The following is a 14,406-nucleotide window of genomic DNA, read 5'->3' as shown; positions in this document are numbered from 1 at the left end:
AAGTTCTGTTTATTTGGATTATAGATGTCCTTGTTCTACCACTTGGTATTGCTTAACACCCCCTCCCTCCAAAAAAACCTTACATAAATATTTGTCTCATTCAGTAATAGGAGGATTAGTAGGAGAAACTGGTAAGAAGTTTCAAAACAATACATCTGCAAAAAGAGTAGTACTTTTTCTTCTAACAAGAAATTATAAATTTTGTATGTTTCAATTGAGAAGATTGTGGAAGAAAGGATAGAAAGTAAGCAAAATTTCCCAACCTCAAGAAGTCCTTGAAGATATATAGGCATCACATGAAACTCAAGAACTTAGATATTCTAACCAAGTGACACCAGAAGATGTTCTAATACTAATCCAACATTTCTGATTCTAGAAATTAGGACTGAGGTTTATTTATTTTCCAGGTCTATCTTGCCAATCTACCTACCTTATCATTGGCATATTTGTCAGTCAAGATCTGCAGGACCACTTCTTTGAGGCAACTGCATGCTCACTATGTCTTCTCTTGGAAGAGAATAGATTGATCCATTGCCTTGTTCATTTGTCATTTGCTGACTTTCTGGTGCTGTTAGAGCCAGAAGGTGTGTGGACTCTTTGTTTTTGCGAAGTACAAGATATGCTATACCAGCCAAATATACTGCAATACCTGAAAATCCTAACATCCCAAGAAATACCTTAGCCACAATTTTCATGTGACTATGAAGAAGCAGCTTGATGAAGCCAGTAATTAAATAGTATATATTAATGGCCATAATGAGGGAGCCAATTATCCAAGTAACCGCGGAAAGCTGCAATAAAAAATGTGAAGTAATTATCACCTCAGACATGATGTAAAGCATTGATCTTTATTTCTGAAACATAGTAACTTTTGGAGACTGCATTCTCGACAGTGATATAATGCCTGGAGAGAAATTCGGACCGTCCAAAATTATATTGAAAGAAAAGTAAAAAATATATTTCGGAAGGTTTAGTCAAGGTCTCTCTCCAATGCTTATGTCACTAGTGAGGATCTGAGCCTGTAACTTTGGTGCATGAAGCAACAAGTTCTCCAACTCATTAATTTCAAGAATAATGACCAACGGAAGTGCAGGTAAAACAAAAAGGAAAACTGAGTGTCTCAATCAAATTTTGGTAAATAGTGTATGCGTCTATATTGCAGCTTTTAACAGCAATAGCTCACACTGATTCCAAACCTTGAATGATTTTGTCAAGTCTAACCAATTTACTCACTTGCAATGTAGAACTACAAAATTCAGGATAACAAAAGACTTACCGCAGTTGAGTTAACATGTGCCCCCATCTTAGTTTTGCTACTTGTAAACTTGAGGAGTGGAACCAAAGCAAACGGAAGTTCAAATGATAAGATCATCTGTTCAGCAGACAAAGAAGGGCTTCAGCACAAGCTATAGCAGAGAACAATTCTGTTGTAAACAAAAATGTACGCATACACAAACACCATGAATCATAAGATGATGCCATGTATACATAATGTTGAACTTTATATAACCTCATGAGTGGCCCTACTTGAACTCGCATGAAGCTAATTGCAGTTATGTGTAGTTGTGACCACAACACGGTTGAGTTACAACTTACAAATATCAGAGAAATTTCCATGATATTATAGCATTACAATTAAACAGCATATTGAATTAAATACGAGGGTATTCCGAAATGAAAAACATTAGAAGATATTTTACAACTAGAAAGATAGAGAAAATTTAATGGCAAAGAAACCTACCGATGCAATTATGATGAGCTCCCCAGCCCCTGAAGAGCCACCAATGAGTGCAACAACCAAACTAGGAACAATGGCTAAGCTACGAGTTAACATGTTCCGAAGCCAAGGTTTCAGACGTAAATCAAGAAATCCCTAAAAGAAGAAAAATTCATCAGAAAAAAAATTAGAAACAGTAAGAGATTACCAATGTTTCAAAGAAGTTACTATGTAAGTGAATCACAAAAACTAAGGATAAAGAGAAATGCTAGCAACACTCTCTTTCCAACACACTCTTGGTTGAAATCCATGTGGGATCCATAAGTTATATGGGTACCCACTCCTTATTTGATGGGATCCATAAGAACTTCAACTAATAAAAGAGAATGTGTTGAAACGAGGGTGTCAAAGAGAGTGTTGCTAGCACTCCTCTTAGGATAAATTGTTAATCCTAAAGCCCACTAGAACATGTTGCACTATTAGACCTCATAAAGTTAAAGGAAGACAAGTTTATTGAACAGAAAAATACCAAACATCATGGTTCATGAAGGAATTCAAAATTTATTTTGAGAAACTAATGTATTATGACTGATGCTCCCTTAGCTTTGTTTTAATAAAGAACTCAAATTACAAAATGATATGTACATAAAAAAAATACTGTGACTGATCATTATTGTTTTTTGGTAAGATTCAACAGTGGTTTCTTTCTACTTTCTGGTAAAGATACAAACTTATTTTATGATTATTTTTTGAAGAAAATATGCTGAAAAAATTCCATAAAACAGTCTACCTGCATGACATACTGCCCTGCATATGTCCCTGTTATAGTAGAACTTTGACCTGATGCAAGCAAAGCAATTCCAAACAGTTTTGAACTCCATTTCCCCAAGACATTCTGAAAATATCAAAAGTCAGATATTATCATCTATGGTTCTGTAAACACCTTACCAATAACATTTGTAGGTGAAGTTTAAAGATTAGGTAAATTGTGGTAGCAATGTAGATTAGTAAATAAACTTTACAATATTCACAAGGTTTCACATACTCTAAGTAGGAAGGAGGCTTTGTTCAGATCCAAATCCTGACAGCTCATCTGATCTTCTCGATTCAAATTCGGAGAATTACAAATGGCACCGCTTACAGAAATAACACAAACATTTATGAGGAAGGCCACCATAAGAGCAAAGGCACTTTCTATCATGTAAAATCTGCAAGCCTCCTGTCAACGAACATTGTTAAATATGACATCAGAAACTGCTTTACCTTCATAAACTTACACGCTTACGACTTGGCTTTAAGTTGGATCATTTTATCTGAACGTTCACAAAATTAAAAACTTAACAGGACCTTCCAACAATAATTCAAATTTCAATAACCTTTCCTGCTTTAGGATACTTTATTTATCAAAGAGAAGCATTGTTTTTGATAAATTTAAGGTCATAGTCTACAACCACATTCTTAAAGAACAGATGTGAATGGGAAGAGTTCAAGTATCCATAGGCCAACAACCTTTAGACATTAATTGGATCAGAGATAAACCTTGAATAAATAAATAAAAACAAATAAACATGCATGCAAAAGTTTAAATGTTTACTTTGATTCCACGAACTGATCGTGGTATTTTCCGAGAAAGCACCAGTGCTGAATGCAGGAAGAGATTGTGCCTGAGGGGAAATGTATAAAGAAGCATAGCATGAGAATACATTCTAAATGGAAACAAAATTAAAATGGCTTTAGAAGACATGAACCCACGGCATAACCATAGCCCCGAGGAGTGAAATTGCAAGACCAGTAGCACCATTCCCTTTTAGTTGGGGCACAAAAAGACCCCTCACAACTTCTTTAGCATCCGGCTTTGCATATCCAAGCTCAGCCATGAAACATCCAGCAATTGTAAATACTAGAAATGCAATCAAGAATTCAAGTTTCCTAACCTGTTCAACAACAATAGGAAAAGGCTCATGATGTATTTTTATATATAGTACTAACATAACATGCATTGACAACCATAAATTTGTTCACGGTGCAAAACTTCTCTTCATAACATGAAACCATAGAATGAAATACAGCAAACTACCCCATATTGCTGTAATGCTAAGAGGATCAATGTGCTGAGTCCAGTCAGAAGAACACCAATCCAAACAGGTATGTTAAAGAGCATATTCAGTGCGAAGGCGGTCCCAATGACTGCATATGTCCAATAAATTTCGAGATAAATAGAAGTTGAGAAGAGAATAAATGAAAAATTATGGCTTGTGTTTAAAATTTGATAATCTTCCCATCTGACTTACACTGTAGTTCTTTAGTAGGATTTCTAGTAACCCTGACACGAAGTTCTTTTTATTTTCATTAACATGTAGTAAAATGAGTGGAGAAAAACAACATGAAGGTGAAAAGGCATCACTTCTTTAAACCATAGAGCTTAACAATCACTTGATTGAGTTATGTATTGAATATTTGAATCTATTCAATACCTTGGTTGGGAGATATGTTTAAATCAGTAAACTCTATTCAACATCCTAAGAAGACAAACAAATCCCCAGAAGAAAATGTTTTATAATATTTACACAATTAATAAATATAAATAATTTGAAACAATTCAAAATATTGAATTCATCTCTATACCTTCAGGAATGTCACAGGCCACTATGGCAATTTCAGCAATAACCCAAAGGATAAAGTTGGGCACCCGAGCATATTCAGTTCTACAATGCTCTGCCAAGTGCTTTCCTGCAAACAGCAAATAGAATTGAAAGAATCAGGAACAAAAATGAAGGCTTACCACTCGGATACACACGAAATTTTCAGTCAAAATAAAGTTATCAAATCAAGTACCTGTGACCACCCCGAGATTGGCTGCCATTGTTTGAATAACAAGAGCAGCACATGACGCGACCAGTATGATCCAAAGTAACTGGGAAAAAAAAGAAAAGGTTATTAAGAAATAAAAGAAGAGACAAAACTTACCTAATATCCTATTAATGAAAAACTTCACTCAACTTCCCATTTTTTAACCCACGTATCATGTTGTAAGTAGACAACAGTATAAACAGCATGTATGGAACTGTATATAAGTTTTGTTCATAAAAGAAATCTTGAGCACACTTAGGTACTATAGGACACATCTTAGTACCTCATATTTATATTGTGCCCCAGCCTGAAGATCAGTCTCAACTGCAAGTAAATATAAGAACACCATAAGCATACTATATCAGGAATATGTTTCCTTTTCTTAAGGAAGAAAATCATGAATAGTGTGATCTTACAGTTTCCTGGGTCTATATATGCAATGGAAACAAGAAACCCAGGGCCCATGTATGCAAATAAATTTTTCCAGCTTCTCCTCTACAAAATAAAAAAACATACATAAATGGTGGTTATCAAATAAACCAAACTTCACATTAGACAGTATATGCATTAGCATTACTGCAGTGTACTCTATAACTATAATCAAAGCACTCAGATTCCATTTCATGCATGAGTGAAATCAATTTAATTGGAGATTTGCTGAGCAAATAGCACACATGATGACTACACATTAACTATCAACAGTGATATGCCCAAATGGTCGGGAGGATGCATGTTGGGTTTGTCGATTGGGTTCAACTCAGTGGCCCATACATAATAGGGAATGACCTGCATTTTATGCATTATATGTCAAGAATTGCGCCTTTGCCAGCATAAGATTTTGGCAAGATGGTAAGCGTTCTTGTTCATCTCATTTCCAAAAGCTTAACCGTTACCAGAGATGCAATTCTTGAGTCTTGACATATAACACCCTGCATTGGTGTGGACCCTTTCATTCATTTCTTCTTCCATTTCTTTCTTTCTTAGCCAGTTCTTATCACATTCTCTCCTTATAGAAGGTTCGTCCTCGAACCTTGATTTAATTGGAAACATGTTGAACTTGAGATTCAAATAAATCAGTCAGGCTTGAACAACCTCTTATTCCCTACTCTTACATGACATGGGAATAGAAAAAAAAATTCTGGAACATTCCTTAGAAGGCATTTGTGTCAAGATTTTCAACTGCATTTCTGGGAATGATATTCCAAAGAATACTATATCTAAGTGTGCTATTTCTATTCTACCTAAATTCAAAATGTTCGGTTAATATTTTATGTGTTATAATATTTTCAAAATTTAACTGGTCGGAGGAAGAAGTGATCATGGAAGCATTTTGTTTGTTGTTTATAAATAAATTCCATTCCCATATCATGAAATTCAGATTCAAACAAAGTATATAAGATATTCGATACAATGAATCTTTAATCTTAAACATAGGTAGCAATTTGATTGACATCCCAAACTTACATCAGGCACAACAATTTGATGAGTATCTGAGTTCTCAATGAGTGGCGCATTGGAAAGGCTTCGGTTTCCAGAGCTGGAAATGAATTGTGGCTGCCCATTAGCAGAACCTGTGACAGCCATGTTCTCTTTTTTTCCTTCCTGCAGCCAAAACAAATCTTTCATGCAACTGGGATCCAATTCCAACCAAAACGAATCTTCAGAGCCAAGGAATAAGCCAGAAAAACAGAGTTAAGCAAAAGCCAATTCTAGATTCGTGTAAAAAAGTAATCTTTCCAATTAAGATCAAAATGATGAACAGCAACTTGTGTGTCTAAAACAACTCAGTATCTGCACCAGTAAAATGAATACAAATGGAATATTGACATTTCAGGATCAAGTAAGCAAAACCCAATTCTAGATTTGAATAAAAAATTAATATTTCTGATTAAGATCAATATTATTAAGAGCAACATGCAGTGTCTAATTTCAAATGTTGAAATTTAAGCATCACTTGTTCTAATATAATTAGCTGAAAGCATCGATCAAAGACAGAATAGGGAGGGTTTGATTAGATTTGTAGGGAACAGAGAGCAACACAAGGAAAATGAAAATGACAACACTGAAATGGAAGAGAAGATTGAATTGCATTGCATACCAAACAAAGAATGAAGACAGTACTGCGGTGCCGTAACACGAACACAGTGAGTGAGACCCACTCTGTCTTCTCTTTTCTGATTTTGTGAGTGTTTGTTTCGGAACTGAACTGATTTGTACTTTCACTATCTCCCTGCATTTATAGTAAATATTTTAGACTCATCTCTTTCTCTTTCCGAGGATGAATCTATTCTATTTATTGGAATTTTTTTATTAAAATTTTTTTATATGAAACAATGTGACATCAAATATGCACAACATTTAGAGTAGTGTAATTTTATACAATTTTTTTAACCTGCTATCCTATAATAGATCAACACAATTTTTTAATGAAATTTAATATATAATAAATTTTTAATGATATTTTTTTAAAAAAAAGTTAATGTGTTAATCTATTATAACCGGTCAAAGTAAGTGGTGTAAAATTTCACCAATGTAAAAGTGGGGAGACCCTAAAACAATTACTTTTCTTATTTTATTACTTTTTTGTGACTTAATCAATTTCTAGCCTCCTTGATTTCCGCTAACCCTCGATCATTCTGTTCTCTTATTGGCTTAACTAGTTTCATTGTGGTTTAGTTGAGATTTTATTGGCAATGAATAGCACTCCTCATTAAATAATTAGTTAAATATAGGTTTTTACTCTCCGTTTCTATCTAGGAAGGAGAACAAACACAATATTAAAAAATAAAATAGAATTTGTTTTTTTTATTGTACTCTTTGAATTTTATTCATTTTCTTCATCATTTATTCTCTCATATTCTCTTATCATTTATATGTTTTTCTATTTCATTATTCTCTTACTAGTATAAGAAGAATTGTATGTTTTCTCTCTATTTAACCATTTGATATTGGCTTTTAATATTATGGAACCATAAAAAGTGTGAAAGAAAAAACTCACCTTCTACGGTCATCATCTAAGTGTATATAATTTGAAGATCATATTCGAATCACAATAATAAATAGAGTAAAGTACACTCACCCCCCTCAAGTTTTGTTAGAATAACACTCCACCCCATTTTTATCTAAAATCTACACCCCACCCCATTTTATATAGAGGCAAATTTAGTGACGAAAAATATTCTTCATTAATAATTAGTTATTATTTAAATTGTTAATCAATAATTTCAAAAAATATTTTCAATATAATCTAATAAATATAAAAATGAAAACATCACAGTCCTCCTCATTCTCTCAATCGCGTTCTTCCTCCGTAAATTCACAATGCAAATTCTGCAATAACACACATGACTGGTTGACAAACCATATCTCGAACATAGTGAAACATGCTTGTGTTTTCATATTTGGTAATAATTCAATTTTAATCAAAATAATCTATTTATACCTCCAATTTTTAAAATTGGATTGTAGACCCAAAAAGCAACACAAATGAGTGAAGAAAATAGATAAACAAAATTAAGAAATATGAAGTGGATCGGAGGTTATTAGAACCCAACGATGCGGTGGAGCACCGTTTTTAACAAAATCCAACAACATCTTAAACCAACAAAGCGTTCGCTCACAACTTAAAGGGGTGAAGTTCACAACAAGTAGTTGAACAAGTGGCTTTGGGGATGTGCGATTCACGTTCTGGGGTTCAGGTCGCAACAAAACTTTGAGGCATGGTGGTGCCATGGGGTTTCACATTCTGGGATGGTTGTCGTCGTGTTAAAGGGAGCAAAGGTTTGGTGGTGACCGTTTGTGGTGAGAAATATGATTTGGAGATAAATGAGACGTGGACTTAACAGACAGAGTTAATGGTTTTTTTAAATTTAATTCAGTAAAATTATTTTCATAAATTGATGTATGATAGTGTATATGCATTTAATTTATTTAAATTTTAACTAATTAGTAATTATTTTTTATTAGTGACGAAAACATTTTCGTCATTAAATTTTGCCTTTATAAAAAATGGGGTGGAGTGTAGATTTTAAAAAACAATGGGGTGGAGTGTCATTCTTGCAAACCTTGAGGGGGTGAGTGTATTTTACTCTAATAAATACATATACAACGAAAGTAAATTATACTTTAATTTGATAAATGAAAATTTTTATATGTTATTTAATATAATTTCATATTAATTTTCTCTGAATTAAGTTGCTTGGAAAAGTAAATGCATTTGTATATAAAACTAGTCGAATAAAAGTTATTAATTGACTGAATAATTTCATTCTAAATCAGTGTAGATAAATGATGATAATTTAACGTGAAGATCGATCATGGTATGGTTTATAAATAATTGGATATATCGTACTATGGAAAAATGAAGACCGTAGAAGGTGCGGTGAGGAAGAACCATTCCGTGGCAGAAAGCATGCGACGACATGTTGCCACGCAAGATCAAAAGTTCAACGATTTGGGACCCATCTCACCACGTAATATTCTTCTAGTACTGACAAGACACGTTCTAAATAAGACAAGAGTCAGTGAGTACAAGTGACTGTGTGTCACGCTGGGTCCCACGTTATCTCGCGCCACTTGGTCTACATGCATATTAATTGGAAAATATTGCTTCCACACATCTCCACTTTTATACTTTGTTTGGTCGAGAAAATAGATATAGAAGAGAGTTGAGAAGAGAGAAGGTAAGTAAAGAGAAATAAACGATAAATAGAGTAAGTTTATGGCTTGTTTGTAATGTTATAGATAAGGAGGGAGAGAAGAGAAATAATGAAGTGGAAAAGAAAAAAAATTCAACTTTTGATTAAAAATTATTTTAAAATACAAAGAAAATAAAGTTGGCTGACATAATGCAAATTGGTGGTGGTTCTAAACGGCACTAACTACAAGAAACAAAAAAAAAAGTATGTGTTATATATTCGCAAAAAACGAACAGATTGAAAAGTGCAAAAAAACATACACTCAATCTCTTTTAAGAATTTTAGAATAGGGGATTAATTAAGATTTAAAAGAACATCATTTATAAGAAAATTTTAATTTTTTATTAAATAAATAATGTGTAAAAAAGACACATAAGTTTTTAGTGAGAATAAGAACTATAAGATTAATTTGAGTGCAAGAGATACTAACCGACTAATAAGTATTTTGGTGAGAACAAAATATCATAATCAACAAAAAGACTATAATTGTGTGCGCTCTCAAAATCAGGAAGTAGAAAAAGTTGCATATCTTAGGTACATGACAAATAATTAAAGAGAAAAACCATAAAATATTTCTTCCGCACCAAAATATTATCAGTACAAAAGTGCCTCAATCTTGTAGGCAAAGATCTACATACGTGTTTAGTTAAAAGAAAACAAAGTAGGTGCTTGTGTAAACGTATAAAGTAACAACTAAGGATTTGATTTTCAAATTTGAATTAGTTTATTATTTAACTATTGTATAGGTAAAAGTTATTTTTTTTTTGTTATTTAATCAGTTTGTTGCCGTGTATATACATACACAATAGTTGTATTCTCTAGCTTTTTGATAATATAAACATGGCATTCATTCTTTATAGATGGTAAAGTGGTGCCTTACTCCCGTGGAACTCTTCTTTAATTTATTTTTTAGAAATTTCTAGAATTTAGGGGTGACTAAGGAGGGACAACTCATCTGCGTGCTACTGCTCTCACCTACTAAAAATGCTAACCAAGTAAGGCAACCTCACCCACCTCTCTCCTATCTCTCTTTCTTGCATTTCTCTCTTTCTTTTATTTCATCTTCAACAAACAAAGTGTTAGAGAGATATATGAATAAAAAAGAGAGAAATAAATGATGTGAAAGAATAAATGAAAGAGATATAAAGAAAAATATGCGAAAATGATATATATAAAAAATAGGCTTAATTGCACTTTTGGTCCCCCAACTTTGGCCTTCCTGTGAAAATCGTCCCCAAACTTTAAAATTAGCAAAAAAAACGTCCCTAACGTTTACACCCGATTGCAAAATTGGTTTTCCGTCCAATTCCATCAAAAAACTAACGGAATATTCCTCAAAAAATTAATTAAAAAATTTAGTCTCTGAAACATTCATCATCTTCATATTAAAAACCCAAAAATTCATAATCTTCATCTCATTTTTCCTTCATCTTCATATAAATGAGTAAATCAAAATTAAGCTTTCTCATCCAAAAATATTAACCAAAAAAACAAAAATCTTCTCTCTCATGTAGTCACACTCCCTCCCTCTTGCACAGAACTGAAACAAATTTCTCCACAAGTATCAATATTCTCCAAAACTTGCAAATTGACAAACCAGATCTTGAAAAATAGCCACTTCTCCATCCAAATTCTCTCACTTCTCTACGCAACCAGGTCTGGAAAAAATTCAGAGGCATCACAGACCCAACAGATCTGGAAAAATACCCACTTCTCCAAGTTTTCATATGCATCACAAGTGAGGGGGAATTTCGTGAATTGATGATTTTACTCAACTTTGAGTCTCTGATTAAGTGAAGGTGAGGGACGGATCTTCATCAATTCCAGATCTAGGGTCCAAATTGAAAAACCACCATTGAATGAGAGAGAATGTTGAATCTGGAAACCGTCGATTTCATCAAATCCCAGGAACAAAACTCAATCTTGTGGAATCTGGAAATGAGAAGACCGAGTATTGGGTTTGCTGTGTTAAAAAGCTTCAAGTTTTAATATTTCTTATTTGATTTGGGTTGAAAAACTTGAAGCTTTTGTTCCTGTGTTTGAAGGAAAAGGGAAGTGAGAAGGTAGAAGGAGTGAAGACCTGATCTGCGTTGGGGTTTTGGGGTTCTATGGGTTTTGTTGGTGGTTGGGGTACGGTGGTGGCTTGGTGTGGGTGAGATTGGGGGTGGTGGCTCTGTTGTTGCTTCTTCATTATTTATGGGTTGCTTTGTTCTTTGAAGAAGATGAACATTCATCAATTTCTAGGTTTTTGTTTTTTTTTTTAATTTTTATCCCAAAATTCGTTAAATATTGGATGGAAGTGGACGGAAAACCAATTTTGCAACCGGGGTTAAACGTTAGGGATGTCTTTTGCTAATTTTAAAGTTTGGGGACGATTTTTGCAGGAAGGCCAAAGTTGGGGACTAAAAGTGCAATTAAGCCAAAAAAAATAAGATTGTGATATCAAAGTTCATATTTGATTTGGTGTTAGAGATAACGTACTTGATGTCTTTTTTTTTGTTTCAAAAAAAAAATTGATGTCATGTCTTTCAATTTATAAAAAAACAAAAAGAATTTGTCATGTTAAATTTATTGTGAACTAAAAATATCAGATTTTGATATGTTAACATAGATCTATATTGTATTCACCGGAAATCTAATCATATAATACACTAATACAGCTACACGCGTGTGTTTTGAACGCTTTTTGTGTATAAGGAAGGATCCTTTGAAAGTTTGAATGGTTTCTATCATCTCTTTGACTCACCAAAAAGAAAAGAAAAGTTCCATCTCAATTTGGGTCCATAACATGGACCAATATTAATGGTCCTTGGCTGTGGGCTAAAGAGTGATCCATTTTCAACACATTCTTTACTTTGGAACCGAATGCGCGTGCGGTAGATAGATCAAATATCAAGAGCCGATAAAAAATGAATCTCCTGATCCAAATCTACAGTAGATACCAAAAACAAAAAGTGTTTTCTTTTCTTTTTTTTGTTAAGAAAAAAACATTAAGTGTGGTTGCCACAAGAGTTTTAGATTCCAACATATCAAGTTTTCCAGAAATAATAGAGTACTGTCCTTCTAAAGGGAAAAAGAAGAAGAAGAATATTTGATGTGAGAGTTAAAGGGAATCAAAATGTAAATTACAATTTGCATTGTCCTTATAACTTCTAGTACTTAAAAAGTTGTTCTGTGCTCGCAAATTTTTGAAGTATAGAGACCATTGAACATGAACCCATCTTTTTTTTTATTAGTCATTAAGTAGAACACCTAATGAAAGCAAAATAAGCTGTAGTCCTATAATCCATCACTCACAAGAAGAACCATTAATAATTCTTACCCTTAGTACATTGTAAAATTATTCCATTTTGAATTTTTTTCCTCATTCCTCTTTTAACAAATATATAATTATTTAATTTGAATGATGTAATTTAGAAATTAAATACAAATTTTAATTATAATAATAGTAATATTTTTAAATTTTACTTTATAAATCACATTAAACGTTTTTAAAAAATGCACATTAAACTTTAATATATAGTTGAAAATGATATTTGAATTATGTATAGACATTTGTATGTGATGGATAAAATAATAATTATGTATCGTAATCATGTTTAGTTCTCCATTTTTTTATTAATTTTACTTTTTTTTCTCTTCATCCAAACAACTTAAAAATCACATCTTTTTTCCTTTATATATTCTTTATGTTTTTAACTTATACATCGAAAGGTTTGACTTAGACGAGGAGAAGAATTATGGTAGTCTTTATATTCTAGAAACATTTGTTAAAGGTTGATGTGATATTCTGATTTAAGGAGTATCAGTGTATCACGCTAGCATTGCCACATGTCCGTTATAAACATAATATATGCAATATTAATTAATAATAAAATGATATTTATTAATGAATAATTGACATAAAATAGTTTTAAAATTGTATTTAATATTAACTAGAATGTGTGAGTGTATTATTTGAAAAAACATTGTTTAAATATAATTTTGATATATTATATATTAGTAAAAATGACTTGAGGGAGCATATTAGAGAAAAATAATTAAGAGTTTAAGACATCATTGAATAAATTTAATTTTACTAAACAATATTTTACGCTATTAAAGTTATAAATTATTATGTTTGTAAAAGTTAAAATTACTTTATTTTTCTTGATTCTGACATGTGTAAACCTATTTGAGAAACTCTGTTTGTCCCTCCTAAAAATGTCTTCCATGGTAAAAAGTATAAAAAATATTGCTATTACAAATGATGTGATGATCTTAAAAACTTATTACTTAATTTAAAATGTTTCAAATTAACTTAATTATTTTTAAATTATTAAAGAAATAAATTATTAAACTGTTAAAATTACTTCAATGCTAATTATTAAATATCAATTATTAAGTTTTAGTAATATTAATTATTTACACAAAAGAGAACTTTATTGCTATGTATTAATGTATCAATTAAACATTTTTATTATATTATATTTATACTTAAAAAATATTTTAATATTTATTTATTTATTTCAACTATAGTACTTTTTTATAGAATGTTAAAAAATATTATAAATAAACTATTCAATGCACGATTAATATATCTTGTATGTTAATTAGTATATCAACCAAGGGTGAAGGGCCAGGGTTCGAATCCTGGTGAAGGAACTAATTTACTAACAATTAACAACTAACTTTGTCCTATGAAAAAAAAATCAACCATAACGCATTTAAATAAATAAAAAAGTCAAACATAGCATTTATTATTCTTCCAAATTAATTTAGAACTTATGACTTCTAATTCCTTTGTATCCATTTTTGAAGAAGTTTCAACCACAACATTGAACTATAGTTAATGTTTTAAAATTAAATATTAAATTCTCTAATCAATGCACAAAAATTTTGGTTAAACTATATATAAGTATCACATATGAAATATTTGAGAATTAAAATCGAGAAACTATTAGGAAAAATATTTCAAATAATGGTGAACCCCATGGCAAAATATTTTCCTTAATTTGTTTATCACCTTGCTTCTTGTTATAGCCGGTAAGTCTCTTGTAACATCTTGATGATTAATTCAAATAAAATTGATGCGAAACCTCAGTACTGTCTATTTATCTTCATCAAATTTTGTTTTATTTATTTAATTTTTGGGTGTTTTAT

General features: G+C 31.8%; 1 protein-coding gene across 2 annotated transcripts; it reads right to left on the bottom strand.

Annotated features, from left to right (window-relative positions):
* Window positions 1-156: 156 nt before the first annotated feature.
* LOC130748662 (metal transporter Nramp1) lies at window positions 157-6,833 on the bottom strand. 2 transcript variants are annotated; one of them, XM_057601899.1, is made up of 14 exons: window positions 6,666-6,833; window positions 6,032-6,169; window positions 4,984-5,062; window positions 4,851-4,891; window positions 4,553-4,631; window positions 4,343-4,447; window positions 3,795-3,904; window positions 3,470-3,651; window positions 3,312-3,381; window positions 2,763-2,936; window positions 2,508-2,612; window positions 1,742-1,873; window positions 1,277-1,372; window positions 157-791 (listed from the first exon to the last, which is right to left on the bottom strand). In XM_057601899.1, exons 1-14 carry the CDS (start codon window positions 6,801-6,803, stop codon window positions 450-452), a joined length of 1,791 nt encoding a protein of 596 aa, XP_057457882.1. In that variant the 5' UTR covers window positions 6,804-6,833; the 3' UTR covers window positions 157-449. The 2 variants fall into 2 exon arrangements, with proteins under 2 accessions (XP_057457882.1, XP_057457883.1); XM_057601900.1 differs by having other exon boundaries at window positions 6,032-6,225; window positions 6,666-6,784.
* Window positions 6,834-14,406: the final 7,573 nt, after the last annotated feature.

This window comes from Lotus japonicus, chromosome 3 (genome assembly GCF_012489685.1).
Source record: "Lotus japonicus ecotype B-129 chromosome 3, LjGifu_v1.2".
Classification (NCBI taxonomy): domain Eukaryota; kingdom Viridiplantae; phylum Streptophyta; class Magnoliopsida; order Fabales; family Fabaceae; genus Lotus; species Lotus japonicus.
This window is presented reverse-complemented; position numbering and strand designations above follow the sequence as displayed.

Coding starts and splice junctions, on each gene's coding strand:
- LOC130748662 (XM_057601899.1), bottom strand. CDS start 6,803: ATGCAGGGAGATAGTGAAAGTACAAATCAGTTCAGTTCCGAAACAAAC. Junction 4,892..4,983: donor ATATATAGACCCAGGAAACT/GTAAGATCACAC, acceptor ATTTACTTGCAG/TTGAGACTGATCTTCAGGCT. Junction 3,905..4,342: donor GGCCTGTGACATTCCTGAAG/GTATAGAGATGA, acceptor GGACATATGCAG/TCATTGGGACCGCCTTCGCA.